This window comes from Pezoporus occidentalis, unplaced genomic scaffold, assembly GCF_034315485.1.
Source record: "Pezoporus occidentalis ecotype Australia unplaced genomic scaffold, CSIRO_AGI_Poc_V1 ctg169, whole genome shotgun sequence".
NCBI lineage: Eukaryota > Metazoa > Chordata > Aves > Psittaciformes > Psittacidae > Pezoporus > Pezoporus occidentalis.
Window position 1 is genome coordinate 1,083,578 of NW_026913521.1, and position 22,727 is coordinate 1,106,304.

At 41.5% G+C, this 22,727-nt stretch overlaps 1 protein-coding gene across 2 annotated transcripts in view; it reads left to right on the plus strand.

The window, feature by feature from the left end:
- The first annotated feature begins 381 nt into the window (after positions 1-381).
- The window catches only part of CARD11 (caspase recruitment domain family member 11), a 61,829-nt gene continuing 39,483 nt past the window's right edge, over positions 382-22,727 (plus strand). The window contains exon 1 of one of the 2 annotated variants that reach the window (XM_062613571.1): positions 382-423. In XM_062613571.1, the coding sequence (XP_062469555.1) occupies positions 402-423 (22 nt within the window). In that variant the 5' untranslated portion in view covers positions 382-401. Of the gene's footprint in view, positions 424-16,170; positions 16,494-22,727 lie in introns of those variants that run through there. The other variant, XM_062613572.1, reaches the window with a different exon arrangement.

Here is a 22,727-nt window from a genome sequence, read left to right on the forward strand (position 1 = left end):
CTATCGCTACATGCCCTTGCAAACCTTGCTCAACTCATCAAATACTCAGGGCTTTAGATCTTGCAGAAAGACCCACATTGCATAGCAGAAAAGCCCCACTTACTGTGGAGTACATTTGTACTCACGTCTGCAAGGAATCATTTTCTCTCCAAGTCGTTTTTATGCAAGGTTGTCTACACTTGGCACATTGTAGGCTCCATGTGCAAATATCTACTCTGGGGAGCAGTGCACTTGCAATTAGTAATTTGCCCAGATATCAAGGAATTATTTGTACTGGGTAACATCATGCATGATAGCAAGTAGTTCTCAGAGTTAAAGGGTATGCTGCCTAATTTTGCATCCTGTTCATTTTTATAGGTGGGTTTGCTGTGATGAGGTAGGAAGATTAAATCCCCTTATTTATGTGGTGCCCTTGGAATGCAGGTAAGTGTATACTACAGTTTCATGAGTAGGGGAACTACTACCAGTGACTTAGGTCTACAAAACCCTCCACTTTGTGTTGTGAAAAGCATAGGAATGGAACAGAGTAGTATAGAATAAAACAGAACAGAAGCAAAGCCTTTGCTTTCTTACCTGCTCACATCCATTTTAACTTCGAAGAATGTTTCCTTTTTTAATGGCCAGAAAAAATAGCCCAGAGAAGCTCATAGAAACCTCAGAAGATATTTAAAACATTCCAGCTGTGAAACTGGGATTAAAATATTGACACACAATCAATAAAGCTGTGAAACTTTATAAAAGGTAACTCTGCAGTAGATGCAAAATTTTGTGGGATAATTAATATTGGAATACTGTGAATTAATTTAATCTTGGTACTATACATACATGTGTGGAGGTTGGAATTTTTTGGTAGAATAAGAAGAAAAGGCACTTAGAGATAAGCTTTCTCTATATAGATATGCTTTGTATTTCTCTATATTAGGTACGCTTTTCTCTATATAGATATGCATTCTCTATAGAGATATGCTTTCTCATGTTTCTCCCATAAGTTTGTGCTTTCCAACTTTTTGGGCATTCTTCCAGTAAAGAAAGCCCAATGAGCTCTTTCCTGCTACAAGAGTCATTGCTGTCAGGGACAGAGCTGTAAAGAGAAACCTGGCTTTATGATGAAATGAATGGAGTTGGAAGGGTCCAAGATTGTTCCAGGATTTTATTTTGCCGCAGGAGCAGGTGTATTTGTTCTAAGGTAGGTTTAGAGTTTTTAAACTCATGATTATTAATTTTGAGGAAATGTTTCAGTGTTTAATGTGGGAATTTGGCTATGGGTTTGCGTATGCTTCCATCCAGATGGTCTTTAAAAATGAGGTGAAGCAAAAAAGTAGGGGTTTTGACAGTATGGTTCTGTATTTCTAGCGGTAGTTCTGAGGTGATATGCTGCTTTATCCTCTCCTATATCTCTTGTGAAATGTATTAGTGATACAATGACAATAGCACAGCAATAAGGGAAGAATGTCTGATCACCACTGCCATAACCCAGACCCCCAAAAGAGATCCTCACCTCGTGAAACTAAAACGTCAAGAAGAAGTAATGTTAGCTATGATGCTCACAAAGCAGCACACTGGAAGTCAGGGAGCAGGCAAGATAATATCAGTCTCTCAAGGTGTAGGTATTAGCCATAGCTGTGTCTAAAATTATTTCTAACTGAAGTGTGATTCTGCATATCTTGTACCTGTATGCAAATGCAAAATGCAGATAAGGTTCTTGGAGACATTCAGAATAGCATACACTTGGAAAACACAGGATGTGAAATCCATCAGCATGGCTGTTAATTTTCTGTATTCTCTCTGTTTTTCATTGACCCAGTGATCTCTTCCTTAATGACCCTAAAGGAAAGCCATAAAACCTCACAAGGACTCAGTAACATTTTGGAGACCCGTTCTGTGTGGAGTGCTGGGTTTTGTGAATTAACAAATGTTCTAAATGAATGCAATAAAAATAAATCAGGGATGCTGCATTGCAAAATGGGCTTTGTTCATTTATTTCTGACATGAATGGTTTTATTTTAATTATTTACACTCCTTCACAGTGCATTGGTAAATGTGCTGCAACATATTTTGTTAAAGTAATGAAGTCTTTGCAATAGCAGACCACGGTGCAGCCATCACACCAGTTGGGTACAGTGGAGAATAAACACTGCAGAAGAGGGAAAGGAAGGTAGGTTTGCTTTGATGTGCTTGTGGTATGGAAACAACTGATGCACAGGCTTTGTCATCTGGACATTTTGTTTTTCATTCACGCTGTTAAAGACAACTGGCACATCAGGTGCAAATAAGAGCTCACGGTGTAGATTAATCAAGTGTTTTGCTTATGAAAGGAGAGATGCTGCTTGCCCTCCTAGCCCAAACAATAAAGCAAGCTCAGTGGCTGAATAAATCAGTGTCACACGTGTAGGTAGTAGAAAGAAGCAAGTAATACCAAGGCAGCTGAGACAGTTGAGCTGCTGGTTTTTGGGAAGGCTAAACAGAAATAGCAAATGCCACAAGCGACTGGGCATATACAGGAATAAGAAGTTTAAAATCGCAAAGCATAGACGTTTTCTGGTTTCATACCTTCAGATCATTGCCTGCTGTCTGAAGTCAGCATTGGGAAACAAATAAGGACGCTTTGGAGGCAAAGTTACCTTAAATAACCCCAAATCTCTTTCATAAGATTTTGCATGGGAACTAAGAAATGGAATATTCCTGTTTATAAGCAGGAACAAGGAAAGCAGTAGGGCAGTTGGGAAAGGACAAAAAAGTCTTAAAAGAGGCAAGAGTAATAATTTAATCTACAGTAAATACAAAAGCAATAAGCAGAAGTAGAATATCTTACCCTGGATTGGATGAAATGCTGGATTTGCACTGTTTACAATCTGTGTTCCTTTTCCTCTTTCTCCTGCTTTTGCCTTGCTGTTTCACATTACTGATATATTCAACATTGGAAACAGTGCATAGAAATTAGTGTCTTCTTTTTATCACTTGATGATATCAGATATATCAATATAAATATGGACGTGCTATGCAAAGGCAATCAAATCTAGTCTGGATTTATATACATATGTAAGTGGTTCACTTCTCAATAGTACTTGCAGTTACTTGCTGCAGCAATCATGCTAATCTCTGATGACTTTGGGGAAGACCGGAAATGTTAACAAATACTGCAGCTTGCATAGGTTCTAGAATATTAGAAATTATGGAATATGTGTTGCAGACTACTTTATTCCAGTGTCTTTCCCATGAAGCCGCTTTTCTGGATTAACATGGGATATAAAATATAAACCTTATTCCTGATCCTGCAGAGACTTAGTAAGGGTCTTAATTTTATGCGCTAATGCTTCAGTAGGACTGTTCACAGTATGGAAGGGTAAGAACCTTCATGAGACTTTGCAGAATTGAGATCCAGGATGCTAACTTTGTCTTAGTCTTCTTCCTTAATTATAATAGTGCATTATTTTCAGGGACAATTGCCAGGTACCTCAGTTACAGATAGCTGCAGAGCAGCAGGTTGTGTTTATGCATTGATCCTACAGTCTCTGGCTTTACAACCCTGGTATCATCCAGTCACTGAACCTGCAATCGATGCTTATTCTTATTTTCTCTTATTCTCTTTTGCACTGTGACAGAATGAATTACGCTTTGCTTCTGACCATGCCAGCAGCATAGCTGGGTGCTGCCTCCTCTTCCTCCTTTTCCCTTCCAAAGGAATGCTGAATATTCATTAGGAAAAGTGAGAGGTGCTGTTGTATCCCAAGCTGGCTCCTCCATCAAAAGTCTCGCGGTAGGTTGGTCTAAATCCTGTAATTAAAAAGAAGCAGTTGGCCTTTGTAGTGCCCCTTTCTGCTCTCAGGGTCATGCCAGAGAGAATCCTTCCTTACTGTGTTACATTCACAGCATATGGAGATGTTCTGAATTCAGCTAAAAAGGATGTATATTCCGAGAAGGATGTATATGCCAAAAAGGATGTGTTATTCCAAAACTGAGAACTGCCCAGTGTCTATACTACATGCACAGGTCCTGAGGGCCCTATCACCCCTCCTGTCTTCAAGGACAGCAAGGTCTCTTGTTATAATCATGCTGTCCTCTAGGCTTGTCATAGCAGACATTGTGCTCCTATTGTAAAACTGTTGAGATTTATACAAACAAAAGTAGATGTCCCTGGTACACTGATTCATCCGAGTGATGTAAAGCTAAAACGTTACAGATCAGCCTGCAGTGATTTTGTAGGGGTACCATGTAATGAGCCGATAAACCACAGAGTTACTGCATTCTCAGATGTCATTTACTTTCTCCAGGGCAGGTGAAGCCAATCTGGGGTGAGCAGTAACGATCTCCAGCAACTATAAAAGCAAAATGAAGTGTGACACTTTTCAACTCAGCAAAAATAAAAGTGAGCTCTCCTTCTCCACTCCTCTGAATGTTTGAGTTTTAGCTTCCAGCCAGGGCTGTCAGTTTAGACTAGACTCAGCAAAGCAAAAGCTTCTGCTGAAGGCACTATAGCACCATCTGAATCTTTCTCCTCGCTTCTTCCTTCTTGTTAATTCATTTTTACTAGGCCTTTATTTACTTACTATCATACTTGTTTTGTTTCTTATACCTAAGGCATCCACAACGGCTTCCCATAGGGAGTAAAGGTTGGACCTTGATTTTTAATGTAATAAGGATCAAGTTGTGTTACGTCTTGTAAAGCACTTCTTATTTGCCTGTAGTGAGAATATCTGTGTCTGTTCTGTAAACTATGAAATCCTGGTTTTTCCTGCATGGGTAGGCCAGTATTACTGAGCTTTTTTCTTTGGGGAAAATAGTAACTGTTGAGAACCCCAGATGGAGGGCTCATGGTAGCGTGCAGTACTGTTCGTAGCAGATGTTTCTTAGTTTTTGCTGAAAGCAGAAGGCTATCACTATCTTTGGAAATGTAAACTAGTCCCTGCTTCAAGAAACCAGTACCGAATCTCCCCTGTTGTCTGCGTATTTCTACTTTCACCATTACTGATTCTTCTGCACCTGCTCAGCAGCCCGTTTCACCACCACTCTGTGCCCAGGGTTTGGTTTTCTGTTCTGTCCTTTCACTTTCATCATCTCACGTGTTATATTCATGTGTGACTTCATGACTCCCTGCAGGTTCCATATTTAGAGCTTTCCTTTCTTCCTTGCTGTGACCTCTGTTCTCTATGAAGCCATTAAGTGCTGGAGTGGTTCTCATGCAGGTCTTAGGCCAGTGGCTCCTGTATAGGTTTTGGACCAGAACAGTTTCATAGAATCATAGAATCACAGAATAGTTAGGGTTGGAAAGGACCTTAAGATCATCTAGTTCCAACCCCCCTGCATGGGCAGGGACACCTCACACTAAACCATGGCACCCAAGGCTCTGTCCAACCTGATCTTGAGCACTGCCAGGGATGGAGCATTCACAACCTCCCTGGGCAACCCATTCCACTGCCTCACCACCCTAACAGGAAAGAACTTCCTCCTTATATCCAATCTGAACTTTCCCTGTGTAAGTTTGAACCCATCACCCCTTGTCCTGTCACTACAGTTCCTAATGAAGAGTCCATCCCCACCATCCCTATATCCCTCTTTCAGATACTGGAAGGCTGCTATGAGGTCTCTCTTCTCCAGGCTGAACAGCCCCAACTCTCTCAGCCTGTCTCCCTACAGGAGGTGCTCCAGTCCCCTGATCATCCTCATGGCCTCCTCTGGACTTGTTCCAACAGTTCCATGTCCTTTTTATGTTGAGGACACCAGAACTGCACACAATGCTCCAGGTGAGGTCTCACAAGAGCAGAGTAGAGGGGCAGGATCACCTCCATGGACCTGCTGGTCACGCTCCTTTTGATGCAGCCCAGGATACAGTTGGTTTTCTGGGCTGCAGGTGCACACTGAAGCCAGCTCATGTTCATTTTCTCATCAACCAACACCCCCAAGTCCTTCTCTGCAGGGCTGCTCTAAATCTATTGTTTGCCCAACCTGTAGCTGTGCCTGGGATTGCTCCGACCCCGGTGTAGGTTTATGTATGTATGAAATAGTTATAAAGACAATTTCGCTGCCCTTCCTTTTCAATTAGTTATTTTGCTTCCTCGTCTATACAGAGCTATGGGGAGCTATAGTTTTTGGCTAGCAGATCTTCATCTGCTGGCTACTAACAGCTTGTACATTTGTTTCTGCAAGGACTTATGAAACTTACGGACCCATCCTTGCTGCTCCTCTTGTCTCCAAATCCTGCCTGTTTACTGCGTTATTACCTAGTTACTTTGTGTTTCCATACACAGGCTGTGTGGCTGTGGAAACAAACTGTAGACCTTCTGTACTAAAACATAAATTCAATGAGATTACACCTCTGTAATGGAGGATTATCCACCCTCTTTCTCATCTGCTATTTGATTCCAGAAAATGGCAATCTGCCTGTTACTGTCATGTGTTGGGTTAATTCTCTGTGTAGAGAAGATTTGTTTTGTGCTCACTGGTACAGTAGGGTGTTATTTATCAAAGTTAATTTTGCTTGCACTGCAGCACACTTGAAAGTAAAGATGGAACTTCTAAAAGTCTATGGGGATCCTCTAGTGTGTAAGAATTTAACGCAGTTACGAGTGTTCAGGAAGTCCAGTCACTCATTAAAGAGATGACCAGGAATATCTTGCTGGACAAAGCTGGACTCAGATACAGCCGTACACTAAACCACTGTTTTTCAGGGGTCTCACAAAAGGGCATTTGCTGATGCCTGGACAGGTTTTGTGTAGTAGCTTGTTTCAGTTGTAAAAGCTGCTTACAGTTGTGCCATCTGTCTAATCCACATCTCTGGCAGGCAGAACTGAAGACAGCATTAGTGGAAAGGATTCCAGCCTGCTAAGAATGCAAGGCTTTTTGTTTCCTTCCCATCTTACTCTTCCCGCTCCTCTTGTACGCACGTGGTTAAGGAGCCAGGCAAAGACTTCATGTTTTTCTTGTAGCATTGTGCTTCCTGAAAGTGAACCCTGAGGTGCTTAAGCTCTGCTGGACTCTAACCCCGATCGCATGCATGAAAACAGGTCTTTTTACCTGCCTTGGGCACCCACACTTTTTTCCTTGTTATTTACTTTTGAATTCATTCCCATATTGGAAAAAAATAGTACTGAAGTTAAGAATGTACTATTGCTGGAATCAATATTTATATAAAAAGACAATTCCTAAAGCTAAAAGCCGTAGAAAAATCCAACTGTGTTGCAGCTCTTCCTTTAGACATTTTATGATCATCTTATATCTAGCAGTCACCAGAGTCAGGCTGTGTAAGAACCGAAGAGGACAAAGATTTCAGAGAGTGCTTACTAGGAAACCAGTCCCCTAATGTGTCACGAGAAGGCTGATGGTTCTCAGAATACCTTAGCTCTCAGCCTTTATGACAACCGATCTCCATTTTGTTAGGCTCTCAAGACCCAAACCATAGTCTTGGTCTAATGCTTTTTCCCTGGGAAGCTAGTACAGCTTGGACTGCGTTATTGACCCTTCCTGAAGGGAGTTTTCAGTCTTGTTTAAGTGGGTGATGCTAAACAAGCCCACATTGAGTTGCCTGTTTGCCAATACATTGAAAGCAAATATACCCCCACGCACTCACGTTTGTTTTTCATGATCAGAGATATACAACAACGTGTGGCATAAGATATGCATGACTTCTGTGCGGAAGAAAGGAAGGCAGTTCTGTAACAACAGGTATGTAATTAGTAAAGAGTGCATGGTGGTGTATTTTGAGAAAGGACTATTTCATTGTGGGTAAATCTCCAGGATTCGTGTGAGTAACAGTTGAATTCCTCAATTATATTGGAGTAGAGAAAGAGCTCAATAGATCTAGGATAGAATATAGAACGTACTTTGTTTTGTCATGCAAGGATAAGAATTTGATGCTGTAGTTGCAAGGGGAGTATGCAATTCCCTAAATCCTAATATAAAATGGTAGTTCCCTCTTTTTGTCAGTACTCTTAGGATTATTACTTCTTTGTCTCGCTGAAAGCCTAATTTAATCACTTGGCTTTCTTAAAATTCACAGGTTTTACTCACTGGAAGTTTAAGCCTAAAAGTTTCTAAGCAGTTTTCCCTATTTTGATGAGCTAAAATAGGATAAATGCATGATTTGATGTATTTTCAGGAATAGACAATATTAGTTCTTTGTTTTATCCAAAACTTTTCAGACTCTTAAAGTCTAAAGAATTATGCAGTGCTGTAAATTTTAGGCAAGTACTTTGTTCAGATTAAACTCTTACAGGAAAGGAGTGTGTCCATCTCTATGGCCTTTCCCTCCTCCATACAGAACATAACACAGGCATACTGTGAATGAACGGGGGTCAGTAAGCTCAGCAGTGGTCTTGTGTGTTTTACACATAGTTTTTGTGTAAGTTGCACATTGAACCAAATAATTAGTGCTGTGTCTCATAAAAACAGGCTTTAATTAGTGATCATTAGCTATTGATGTAATAAATTTAAGCAATTATTACAGTTGTGGCAATTTAAATCTACAAAAACCTAGACTTGGCCTATATGCTTAATTTAATTTCTATTACTTATTTTGATGTGTGGTGCCTGCATTCTCTTGTATCAGGTGCATCAGAAGTAACTCAATGCCAAGTGAATTACTCTTTATTAAAAAGTTTATGGTCTGTAATGTGTATGGGTATATGAGCGTTGGAATGAAATGAAATGAAATTCCTATATAGAGATATGAACATATTTCATCTTCTAACACAGAGTTGTTATGCAGAGAGCAAGCATCACTTCCAGAAATCAGCACCATTGTTTCAAAGAGAGATATTGAGAATTCAACCCCAGGTATTCATTTATGAATCAATAAATAGCAGTCATACAGTTTTATGGCTATGTTTAATCTCACATATGTAAAATCTTCAGTGATATATGACTGCTATTTATATGCATCTCAAGAGCTCTTCCACAAGAATGCTTAGTGTCCTTCCCATGGGAGCTACACAGTTAAAAGGAAGATGAACATGAGAGCTTGGAAGAACAAATACATCCAAAGATGAAAACATAATTTATATGTAACAAGTCAGAGAGAAATCACACATACTGATGCAGCATATCATGAAGACTTTTATGAGCCCAGAGCTGTGCTGTAAGCCGTGCTGGCCAGTTGAGTCTAACAAGATGTTAAACACCACTCAAGAAATAGCCACTGTTTGCTCTTCTGCCCTCTTTTCCAGTGCTCCTGCTCCTGCTTCAGTAGGCAGTCCTGTGCTTTGCTTGGAACACATTATATGCTTGCAAAAATGAGCCTTGCTGGTTTGGCAGGACCCATGCATATGGTGTCGGCTAAATCTTGTTCTAGTTAAAAAACAATAAGGAGAAATAAGGCACCACAACATGGTGGTATCAGTCTGACCCCTGGTCTCTGATAACTTTATTCATTACTCCCAATAAATTACTCCCATTAAATCCCGTTTAATTACTCACTTAGCCCAAGTTGGTTGTGGCACATTTCAAAAAGCCCAGGTTCAGAACCTTATCCATGTCTTCTCTGTAACAAACCAACTTGTGTTCCTGCAGCAGTTCCTTTGCAGAAGAGGCGTGTTTCCTTAAGGATGGCTTCAACATCCAACTTTGGGAAGATACAGTTTCTGTTCTCTGCCAGAGAGAGATCTTTGGTTTGACTCAATGTAGGAATTCTTAGTTTTCTAACATTTACTTATGATATCCTCACGTGGGATTTCACATCCTCGTTTTGGTACATCTCACTTACGTAACAGTTTCAAGTACAAAGGTGTCGTGTTCTCTTTATGGACGAGGAGGGTAAAGCACTGGTACATTATGTGAATTGCAGAGGATGTCTTTATGAATCACAGAGGATGTCTGTACAATTACCAAGTCCTTAACTACCAGGTCTGTGCTGAGTTCACTGGCTATTTAAGCTATGGAGAGTGTCCCCTTACTATTCAAACTATGTGGATTAATATATAACTTTTGGGTTAGATATTGCATTACTTGTATTATTAATTAACCTTAGTATTACTTTTTCTGCGGTGTATTTGTTTCTCCAAGCTCTTGGCACAAGTTTTCCTCCTGATCTTTTAAAGGAGCTGTACAGTATGAAAAAGGAGAAGATGTTGAAGAATACAAGGCATTAAACCCCTGCAGTTGTTTCCAATTTATCTCTATTAAAAACATGCATATATTCTTAATTAGAATAAATGTTGACCTCTAAATAAAGAAGACAAGAAACCTTCCAGTTTAAACCAACCAAGCAAGAATAAGTAACTCACCACTCCTTGCATCTACTACATATCAGATTTGATGGAATATCCTTCACATTCCAGATGTGTTAAATCCTTCACAGTCTAATAGTCAGAATACATCTTGACAATGCTACTGTCATGTAAGTGGGGAAAGATGACCTTGTGTTTACAACAAAAGATGACATATGGGACTGATTAATATATTTAGCATTTTTTAAATGAAAGTTGTTAAATTAAAATTGGGTTTTTTTCAGTGTATTTTTTAGTGACCATGATCTGAACTCTGTTGTTTTTTGCAATAGCAGTCACTAGAGTCCCTCCTGTTCCCCTTTATTTTAACAAAAGCTGTTATTGTGTGTGTTTGCCTCCATTTTTTAACATTTGCCAGGTTTTTTTTACATAGTCCAGATGATATTATAAAAAAATTGAGCTCTGTGAAAGAAACTGTATTTTGGCACTTTTAAAGGGAATGAGTATTCCTTTCTTCTCTCCCTCATACTTCATCTCATCATCTGTTGAGTATGGATATGAATATCTTAACTGATTGGTTGTTGTGAAACTAAATCCTTTGTCTGGAAAGTTTGAAGATCCTTGGATTTTAAGCCCTAAGGACATGTAATTAAGAGCATAAGGAGCACCATAAGGACCTGAGCTATGGCTCATACCCGGTTTTGATGAATAATGTATGTGTAATGAAAAGAGAATGGTTGGAGTAATCACTAAATTAATTCTGACTTTTCTGGAAAGAGCATCACAGAATCTGGAGCTTCCTTCTCTTTGTCCTAAGGAAAAGCAGAATAGATCTGGGTCCCTTCCAACCCAAACCCTTCTATGATTCTATGAGCCATATAAAGACAGGCTGAGAAAGTTGGGGCTGTTCAGCCTGGAGAAGAGAAGGCTGCGTGGAGACCTCATAGCAGCCTGCCAGTATCTGAAAGAGGGCTATAGGGATGCTGGGGAGGGACTCTTCATTAGAGACTGTAGTGATAGGACAAGGGATGATGGGTTCAAATTTACACAGGGAAAGTTCAGATTGGCTATAACGAGGAAGTTCTTTACTGTTAGGGTGGTGAGGCACTGGAATGGGTTGCCCAGGGAGGCTGTGAATGCTCCATCCCTGGTGGTGTTCAAGGCCAGGCTGGACAGAGCCTTGGGTGCAATGGTTTAGTGTGAGGTGTCCCTGCCCATGGCAGGGGGGTTGGAATTAGATGATCTCAAAGTCCTTTCCAACCCTAACTATTCTATGGTTCTCTGATTTTTTTTCCTTCAGTTGAGGGCTGGTCCTTTTGTAAGGCACTATCTGCTGTGCTATAGATTGTGAGCCCAGCTTCTGGAATGGAATTGAACCTAACTTTTCCATAAAAAGGAGGGTGAATATGCTAACAGCTGACACAGACAGATAAATCCCATAACACTGTCAAACTCAGCAGAGACTGTACATTTTTGTGCAAAACACATGTAAACCCCAACACTGTCAAATGAAAGAGAGAATTTTATACGACCTTTTCCCCACTGATATATGTTTGGCTGTCATCTTATTTCATAGTTCAGGCAATGAAACACTGTTTAAATGTGTATTATAAACCTATAGATGAGAACATTTTCCTACTGGATTTAAACCATTACCCCCAAAGGTGTTAAAGAAACCCCGCTGTGTGTCACTTTCTAAGATCAAGGGGTTTATGCACAGGCTGGTAAATTGAATAGGGAAATACTTCTGTTCTGGAAGTCACATCTCCAGAGGAAAAAATGATAAAGTGTGAGCATCTATAAGTAAGAGTGATGGTCTCTAAGGACAGTTGAGCAAGGCTGATAATATGAAATATGTAAAACATGGAAAATATTTAATACTTCTGTTTCTTCCCTCAAAAGAGTTGGAGGGGTTGTGTTAACAATATATACGGTGCTGCCGTGCCCGGGCACAGAGGAGAGATGCAATATATTCATTCTCAAATCACTAGTTTGTGAAATGCATTTCATGGTATCCAGGGATTTTCAGGGCTGTTACACTGATAAGGAGTCAAGGGCAGTCTCTTCGTGAGCTGGGATGGCTCTCAAGGGAGAAGAAGGGGATAGAAGGAAAGGAACAGCAGATTGAGCTGGACAGTTCAGTGTTTCTTTGCTTCCAAATGCTGGGGGTTTGGGTTGTTTTTTTCCAGCTCTTCAGTCTGCACCTGTTTAAAGCTGTCTGGCAGCTTCACTTCTGAGTTATGGCCTGCCCTCCTGAAGTGACTCTGTAAAAGGCTTTCTGTCAGAATTCATGGTCTACAAGGAGAGCTTTCCACTGGATTAATTTTATAGGATTCCTGTGGGACAGACAGCAAGAGCAGTTTTCCCTATAGACCCCACTAACAGTGTTATTGTATGAAAGTCACTGGGAGCAAAATACTTAGGAGAGGAGCAATGGTGTGGAGGAATATCAAAGATGCTGAGTCTTCTGCAGTGCTGGATCCCCCTAATAGAACGACAGAATAACCTTGAGATTCTGATGGCTTTTCTATGCAAGGACCCTAAGATAAAAGCCTGGAGGAAGGGAAGGTACAGCACCATTAAAGGGCTCAAGATGCACTTTGCCATCAGGGCTCAGATCATGCACAATTAAAGCAATGGGAAGGCACTAAATACGCTCTCCTTCTCTGAAGTCTCTTTGAAAGAGGGAGACAGCAAACACTCCAGGTGTGTCCTGCCGTGCCCAGGAGACATGAGTGGAGCTCCTCTGTATTGTTTCTTGTACCAGGTTTAATGAAAGAAGATTGAGAAGCCATAACAAAACATATTGTTGCTCCTTAACCGTCAGCAGCTGGCTTAAACTGAAAGTTCCAGTTGATTTTTTTGCCTATAAGGAAAGAACTAGCTGGCAGAGGTTTGTCTTTGAGGGTTTTTACCAAAAAACAAAGGGAGGAATTTTCCTTTTTTTCTTTTCCTTTTATCCCCGCTTCCCTGAGAAGCAGAAATAGGTCAAAAATAACAAAAGAGAGCTGAATCAAACATCCACGTATCCTTTGTTTCAGCCAGACTGCTTCAGAAAGCTTTCTGGGCTTTTTCTCAGTACCATGTTTCCAGCGCTTACTTTAGCTGTCCTTCCAGTGTTCACCCTTCTATATAAGTCTCCGTGGTCGCTGCTGTCTGAGATATGAGTAACTTTACCAGGCAAGATCCTAGACCCCACAGTTGGTCAGGAACCCCCCTGCTTCAGCTTCTGCAGCTTTTTGCTTCTATTTTAGGTGTGGCATCTGCATTTCCTTGGATTTTCTTGTTGCCTAAGAGAACATGATTATTTTCTACACTTACATTGTCTAAAACCCATCACTTCAGTGTTCTAGCCTCAAGGAACTGTAACTTCAGCCATAGCATTTTTATAGCTTGAGAGAATTGTTTAAAACTGAAAACTGGGATTAAGATTGTATATTCTTATGAAAGAAAGTTGACGCTCAGTTGCATGTGCCTTTGTGATTGATGACTGGATCCCGCTCAGGTAATCTCAGTTTGCCAGTAAAGTCTTTATGATTAGGAGCGTTTTAGGTCCTTTGAGTTTCAGTGACCTATTCCTTAAAGCTGCTCAGGCTTCACTGGGTAATTGCTTCGTCTCTGGGGTGTCACTTTAGGCCCAGGGAAATGTGGAATCTTCTTTAGAACAGTTATTACGCTTTCTGGAAGCTGTTTGTCGTCTACAACATCAAGCAAAACAATAGCAGAAGCAGGAGCAAATAGATACCTAACACCTTGCGTGGCTCTGGAGGGCAGTTTTATAGTCTACTGCATGATACCTTATTTGCTGAAGAAATCAAGGATGGAAGGTAAAAGCTCTAATGAGATTTGGTGCGTTTTGGCTTGAACTTCTAGCATGGTTTTCCTTGCAGGTTAGGGACCACGTGTGGATGACGTGTGGGTTTTTAAATCGAAGTGAAACCACAAAGCCTCCTGCCATCAGGCTTAATTTCTCTGCTTGTGCTTCAAATGGTTCCTCAGTTGCATGCATAAATCAGCTTCCCCTGTGAAAGCAGTAGAAATAACTTGCGCTGGTTTTGATGGAGTCATTGGAGGTCGCGATTCTTATTTCACTCCAAAGTCTCGCTGGCTTTCACCCGGTCAGAAACTGCAGAACCTCACCCGTGCAGCTGTCTCATGTATAGATCTTTGGCTGCTCAGAGCAGGAAGCCTTCCTGCAGCTCCACGTTCACTTGAAAGTGAGTTTTGGTAAAGTTACACAGGAAAGCAAGTAGCGCATAATATATTGTCCTCACTGGAACTTAGGGCTGTAGCATCTTCTGCCATTGCTGTTGGAGGCAGAAATTCCGGCCTTCCTTAGTATTTGAGCTCTTGATTTAGAGAACTAAAATCCCTACTGAATCCTTTCATTATGGCCCTTATGGACAAATTTAGCTCTCACCAGTCCATGTGCAAACACATGAAATTAGAGGAACAATAAGGGAGAATTAAAGCAGAGCTGCCTGATGCATTTTGCTCTCTGGAATATGCTCTGCTCCCTCATGATTTTCATGGCGTTCAAGTTGTCAGTTTGGGAAGACCACTTTTGACTGTTGTAATGGACACTTTTGAGCAGTGTAATTTCTCCCTTGTATTTCTTCTTTTTACTTTAGCATCTCACTTCCTCCATTCTCTTGTCTTTGACGCTGCTGTATCCTTTGATAGTTTTTCCACTGTACTATTGTATTACTTTCCATGTGTTGTTTTTCCCTTTATTCTCTAACAACTGCTTTTTTCTTTCTCATTCACTCCATTACTATCATTTTTCCCTTCCCACATTCCTAGATAATCTATTGTAGGTCACTCATGTTTATTATCCCTAGTGCTTCTGCTTTTATTTCTGTTAGTTTCTCTTGTGAGATAAAAGCATACCCGTGTACATATCAACATATATACATACATAGAGTCACCCTTGCAAACTTGCATCCCTATTATACACATGTAACTCTTCCTTCAAGGGGTCTTTCCTCTGATTCTCACCTACTCAGGACCTATGGCTGACTCCACTGAGGCTTCACTTGAGCCCATCTACCCAGTGCAAAGAGTAAAGCCTGAGGAGCAACTGAGCCTTGTTTTGCCCCTGGAGGTTGAATTGGCAGAAGAACCAGCACATGAAGCAAATGATACAGGCTGAAGATCCCTGAGCAAGATGGCAACAGCACTGAAGGATGTTTCTAGCAGTGGTGGTGACTCCTGCGCCTGCAGGACTGGGAGAACAGTAAGGGAAAGATCCGACTGACTTTGCTCTCACTGGCTTTCTTATGGAGGGGTGTCATTGCATCCTAGCAGGTAAATGTCATCAATGAGACTCATCTGGGTTGGATTTGCATGTGTGGCCTTAAGCCTGGAGTCAAGCATTAAAGCAGCAGAAGATACTGCGGCTTCTTTATGTCAGCAAAGACTCCCTTTGGAAAATATATAATTTAAAGTATCATTCGACTGTAAAATAATCTAATGTTTGCATAAAGTAAACGTTGTTGACTCCCTTTTTAGCAAAAGCAGCTATTAATAAAATAGATGCTTTCTTGAAAAGCCTTTGAAACCTGGGAAAAACCCAGAACTCCTTTGGCCTGGAATTATTCTTGAACCTCTGTTTTCTTTAGTCCTTTCTATTTGCTTTCCTGCCTGTTTTCTAGCCAGCATGTGCCCTGCGAAGCATGGGCTGCTGCGTTGTGGTTGGAGAGGCACAGCACGGGTAAGGCTGGCATTCAGCGTGTCCCCTTTTGCCTGAGGGAAGCATGCACTAAAAGTCTGGAGAAGTGGAAGAGAAGCAGTGGAGGCAGCCTCCTTGTTATGTCTGAGCCAGCCGTTTGTGCTGCTGCCAGCTCTGCCCGCTGCTCTGCCTGGGGAAGGGCCAAAGGTGCCTCTTGATTTGCTTACGGCGGTACTTCAGAGCTCTGCTGTCACCTGCGTGCAGTCATTTGCAAACAGGCTCTGTCGCTGGGGAGCAGAAATGTGGGTTTTTTTAAAACCCGAAGCAGATTTATAGTCTGGTTTCCTGTCAGATCTTTGCATTTTCCTTCTCTGCCCCTCCCAGCCTCTGACACACTTTTTCTTACTTTCTGTGCTGTGCTTTGCACGTTCCGACACCGATGCACTGGCTTCCTGCATTCCCAGCTCTCCCTAAACTCTTGGTGCTTTAGGGGCCAAGGGGTGTTTTGCTCCTTGTGTTTCATTTACTTCTCACCAGCTGCAGAGCACAAATGACCTCTCCAAGACTCCTGGGGAGACACTGACTGTTGCATGGAGGCGACGTAGAGAGAGCTTCAGCCCGGGGCAGCCGCAGCAAGACAACCCAGTCACTCATGAGCACCCAAGGTAAGGAAAGCAGTTGAGAGGTCAGCTCCACCTCACTGCTGGCTGAGACAGCGCTTGACTCCAATCACTCCAAGTTCCATTTTCACCCTTTTTGTGTTCGTTTTCAAGAGTCTGTTTCTTCTGTGCCTTCCTTGCCTTCAGCAGGTCTCGTACTTTGCATGCACCCATACTTGGAGCTCAGGGTTTGATGAGGTCAACAGCCTGTAGCTGGAGGTGCAGATGTGTTCTTAAGGAAGCGTGCACTGAGAGGTCTAGAGAGGCGAGATGAAAGGACTGATCATCAGCACTATCTGCAGGGAATTTCTGGTTCTACCCATTGTGTGTTACGCCCTAGCCTTTTCTTTAAATCTCTTCACTGGGGATTTATGCTTTCTGTTAACTAATAATATAGTTCTTGTTTTTTTTCTTCTAATTGTTCTTCTCACTCCCTTTGTTCTTCTCTCAACCCTAATGCACCTCTGATTATCTTTTTCAGTCTTTTTATGCCTGTTTTTCATCAAGCTTATTTTCTGTGTGACAAATGATTCCCTTGTTCGTTCCTTTCCTTTCTCTCCACCTTCTCGCTCTTGCCTGTGCAATAGACTGTACATCCTCCCCCATGTTCTTCATCTTTCCTTCCCCTCTGTCAGTTCCTTTTCTGTGTTGTGTTCCTCTTTCCCTTTGCTCCTCTGGCTTCTCACACACACTCCTGCTTCCTACTCCATCCGCTTTCTCATGTACGCAGCAGACATTGCTGGCCTTCTGAGTTCATTTTGCACACACCCTGGTGTTGCCTCTCCAGTGGGTTGTCCTTGCACACACATGCTGCTCTCCTGTCTATCCCTTTCATGTACATGCACAGGATTTGCACGTTTACAGGTTTGGGGGTGCATCCCGAAATACAAGACTTTTTACTTGCATGGCTTCCTTCCATACTTACTCATTCACGACAAATAACCACTACCATCCTGTCTCTCTGTTTCTTTCTGTCTCACACAGGATTTTCTAACACCTATAACACACCGTAGTCTCATCTCCGCTCACACATACAGCTTGCCCTGACTTTGTATATTCTGTCCCTTCTCTATCAACCCACTCCTTCCTAAGTTCTTGCCACAACTCTCCACCAGATTTCTCTTATCTATGTTTATCTTGATGTTGCATTCATATTGGGAGGAACTTCTGATGCAGATGGTCTTACTCTCTGCTGTCTTAGCATCCCCACTGAGTACCTGTAGGGGAACTGGGGGAAGTTACTGCAGTCTCTCAGCTCCCCTTTCCTTTGCAGAGTATGCAAGGTGCAGCAGAGGAAGAGCTTAATGATGGTACCGAAAGTAGATTTCAAAACAGGCGAGGACAATCCAAAACATCTTTGGGAAACCATAAATGCAGTTCTGGTTGATGCCTTTTTACTAAACTTTAGTAAGTTTTAAATCCTGCTCCACAGCAGAACTTCTGGTGTGACATTGGCATAGTTTTTGTCCTGTTCATTCCCATGGGATTCCAAATCTCAGAGGTAGAGGTTCTCAGCTCTAATGGTGTAGTGGGAGAGTAACTTTACTCCTACGATCTGCAAACAGCTCATTTCTTTTATACCAGATATATTGGTGAGGCACCGAGACCAAGCATGGCTGAACACTGCATCCAAGGACAATGGCTGCTATTATTCCTTGCTTAAGTTTGTAAGCTTTGAACCAGATATGACAAATAAGTACATTCTTTTGTGATGAAGACTCTTAGCTTCGCCTTCCCAAGCAGGACTATTGAGACTGAGGATTTATTTCTGGGGATGTTCTGATAAGAGCTTTTGGGGACTGAATAAGGAGCACTTATTAAACTCAGCTGAATTAATAAGAGAATTATTAGTGGAGAATTCTCTCAGTGATCTGTTCTGCTCTCTCAGATTGTCCATCTCCGTGACAGTGAAAGGAGCTTAAATTTCATCTTTGCAATTATAAGATATCCTTCCTGGTTCAGAGCTAGCAAACGGTGGCCTTTGAGCTGTGAGCATTGTCTTGTGAATACAGAAGCAAGTACCTTAAAATATCTTTGTCTTTTGGATCTTGGGATGAGTCCATTGAACCATAAAATGAGACATATTCATTTTACACATACAGGTCTAATATGACTCTTTCCTTCTCTGTTACAACTCATCTTGTGATGTGAAAACTACTTGCGCTTTTAGTCATTCTGCAAAACTTGAATGATGATTTTATGCCTTTGTTTGTCAGTATTCTATGCCCCTATTATTGGTCCTTTTTGTAAGGCCTTGATGTCTCCTAGAAATCAGTTGACAGAGACAACATCTCTTCGTTCACAGCATCTCTTCGTTCACAGCATCTCTTCTTTCTCTCTGTCTCTCTCTTCTTTTCCTTTTTCATCCTGACAGTTTGTGTATGTTCAGTTAGAAAAGGGCAATGTCAAAGTTGTGTTGTGATAGTTGCAAGGGGACCTGGAGCTAGCAACGCATTTGTGTGTGTGTGTGTGTAGCTAGTTTGTTGAGTTTGGTGGAGGACAAGTTTCAGCTAGAAAGGGTCTGGAACCTTTCCATCTAATTGCCAACCCCAGAACATAAATTCAGAACCACATTTGACCCCTTGGTCTTACGCAAATGGTCACTTCCAATTAGCTTCAAGGGGAAAATAAACCTTCAACATAGGTGGAAAGGGAACCATCTGACTGCACATACCTGTTAAAGGCAATTTGAACCTTCTGTAGAAGGATGCGTCCCACATAACTGGGATATGCTGAAGAAACCTGAATGTGATATGCCAAATGACCTTGCTTTATATACAGTTACTTGGTGAAATTTTTCATCATCCATACAGAATGGTTGCACACAGAGGATGAAATCTATAGAGATCCTCATTTCTCCTAGCATTATGCCTATGTTACTGAGAGAGAACAAGATATCCACTTTTTAGCATGTCTCAACTCTTTGATATTGAAATGCAGGTTTCATGAAATACGAATGGTTTAGTTAGATGGGATCATTAAGGTTGTGTCACCAATGTGGTATCTGACCCGTGGCAGTTTTCTTTGTAGATTGCCTCCATAGCAATCTAAACTTCAAAGCAACAAGGAATAGGGGACCAGGCCTCATGACTTTCAAACCGGAAGGTAAACCCATAAATCTCACAAAGTTGGTGAGGTTTAGCTGGGGTTTACCACTGGTAACAGCAGCATGTCTGTAGGAATTGCAGTCTCAGAACTCCGACCACTTGGCTGAGAACACCTGATCTGCAGTGAATCTGCAGTTCCTTTCTCAGAACAAATTGTGGGGTTTTCTCAGATGTGCACATAAGAAGGTTCTCCATCGCTTCCCTTCCTCCCAAACTCTCTCTTAAGCGCTGCCTTCACCCTGTAGTCTGGGTCAGTTATTTAATGGCAATGAACATTTTCAGTAAGGTAACCTTTCTGCTTGTGATTTGTTCAAGGACTCTGGAATTATAATGGTTGCTGTCAAATGTAATTGGTCTCTGTGGCACACAGCCAATGAGTGATAAAAGCTTCTTTCTCTCTGCTTCTTTCTTCTGTATTCTCTCCCTATGTTACCCTCTCACTTTTGCTCCTCAGGCAAAAGGAGACTATGATGCCAGTCTGTTTGATGTGCAGTTTGACTAAACAGCAGATCTGCCATATGCCCGGTCATGGTGTGTCCCAGCCGTGGGCATTGCTCCTTGGCTGGAGGTTTTCACATTGACTTTAGCTTAGCATAAAGGTCTTTCCTGAACTTTGATTTTTGAACACTCTTCTTCTTTCATAAATCTTCTCCCAAATATTTGGCCTTTAGGGATGGTGACACCTTGTGAGTACCATGGGCTCATATGCTCAGTGATCTGCAAGGGGTGTACTTAACATTTTACCAGTGAGTAAGGCCTTTGTACTTTTTTATATGAAAGGCAAACACAAAGGTTTTTTTTTTTCCCACAGCTCATAAAAGTATATTACTAATAGCACCAAAACTTGGCAACGTGCTGTACATTGTCTGCTATTGCTGCTGAACATATAGTAAAGGGAATAGTCTTGTTATGTTAGTCCTGCAAACGCTATTTTATCGGCAGTGCTGGATGGGGCAGTTCTTTCTAATGCTGTCTCACCTCTAGGAGTCTCTTTAACAACTCAAAAGGAAAGAGAAATTTGTCAGATCTCCCTGGAAATCCAGCAGAAATGTCAAGTGAAATGCTATAACATTCTGGTTGTGTCAAAAGGATAAATGTATAGACAGCCGTGTATGTGATATTATTCGTAGTAATCGTTGCCTCACTGAATTTGTCTGTGTAAAGCAACACTGGGTAGTGTTAGCAGATGTGTTTGTTCTGGTCCCCGAGGCCAGTTTGGCCTTACCCAAAGATACTTGTTATACGTCTGGGTCTGGTAGTCAGCCCTGGGGCTTTTGTAGTTCAGGGGAGAAATACAGCTTCAGTGTAAGCAATGAGAGGATTCCCACCGGCCTCCTGAGCGCCGGTTGTTTGCTGGCAAATCTTCCTCAGGTTGCAATTGAGGCACTGAAGGGTAAATTTAACGTGAGGTCGCTGTTTAAAATGGGATCAGGATTTGTTCCCATTTGGATGCAGAAAAAGCCGTACGCGAGCAGTACATGTGTGGTTATCGTTAGCACTTAATGGATTGTTTCCACCTCAGTTTTTTACAGCTCTGTATGTGTATAAACATTTCTAATCTAGCTGTGCCCATACTTGCAATCAGTATGAGTGTGCTTAATAGGTTGTTACACACGTTTGCTATATTTAAGCACAAAAGTTGAGTTCCTCCAGGGTTTGAAACGCAAATAAAGAAACGTTTTAGATGCTTCTCTCTGTGAATTCTGAGCAAACTGGGAAGACACCCAAAGGTTGCTTCAACTCTTTTCCTAAAGGTTGCACCAAATGCATTTCGTTTCCAAATTGCAGTGCGCTGATGATCACATTTATAAGATCATTTGAAGGCTTTTAATATCTCAGTTAAAATACCAGTGACCTCCACCATTCACTGACCAAACTGAAGTCTGTGTTTAACAGAATGCTTCCTCCCTGGCTGCAGTTTTGCATGGATCCCTTCCAGAGTCTATTGGTGCATCCCAGTCTTTTCCAGGAACAAGTCACAGTGTCCATCCAGCAGCTGCTGCCTCCATCTCTATCCCTTGGCTTTTTTCTGAATCATAGAATCATTTAGGTTGGAAAAGACCCTTAATATCATCGAGTCCAACTGTTCACCTACCTCTGCCAAGAACAACACTAACCCGTGTCCCAGAGCGCCGCATCAAGGTAGTTGCCATTCCATATGTTTTTCATACCTTATAATGATGTAGTTAGATCACCAAACTCATTTCACTGATGACTTGCACTGACTGAAAATACATAATTCCATAAACATTTTCCACCTTTTTTACCATTGCAGAGCTGATTTTCCCCTGTTAAAAAACAAGCTTAAGATAAGATTCTTCACTGCTAGTCTTCCTTCACAGTTCTTGCCAAAACAAGTCAGAATAAGTCTCAGTGTTTAATGGTTTGAGATTTTGGGTGTGTTTGAGCATATTCCAGTATTTCCAGTTACATATTTTTCAGGCAGACCAAAACTTACATGTTTTATTGTACAAGGTTTAATTTCATTCTCTTTTATTCTCTCAGTTTTGCAATTTATGTCATGAAAGCTATCAATGTGGTGTGAAACAAAAGATATATAAACTTTATCTTAGGGCAGAAAGAAGTATGTTTGTCTTCTGCTTCAGGTGTTATAAAAAGGTGAAGAAGTATTACATTTCCTGCAAGGCTGGAATCACTGAATCATTTGGGGTTCTTTGAATCTACAAGTCTGTGATCTGAAGGAAAAGTGATACTTGAGCATTTTCCTATGGGATGTTACACTACGGACTGGTGTCTTTGTGACTTGCCCGTATCCATAGTGAGAGCAGTACCCAGGCCGTTTTGCTGCAGTAAATGCTCTTGACAGCAGCGCTGTCACTGAATCACTGAGCAACCAGGGTTGCACACTTGTGAGAGCAGTGACTGGCTCAAAATTTACTTCAGATGGCATGTGAGAATGTGGTGTCAGGAAGGACTGAGCTTTTTCATCTGCAAAGAACAATTGGGAGATACTAGACCTAAGATACGAGGCACCAGAATTTGAATGCCTCTTTGAAGGCTGTCAATTGAAGGACTTGAAGTCTGTGAATTGAAGGGCAGGCTCTTGATACATCATAGAACTTTCTGTAATGCAGAAAAATGCAAACTCGTTGCAATTGCATCATTATGACAT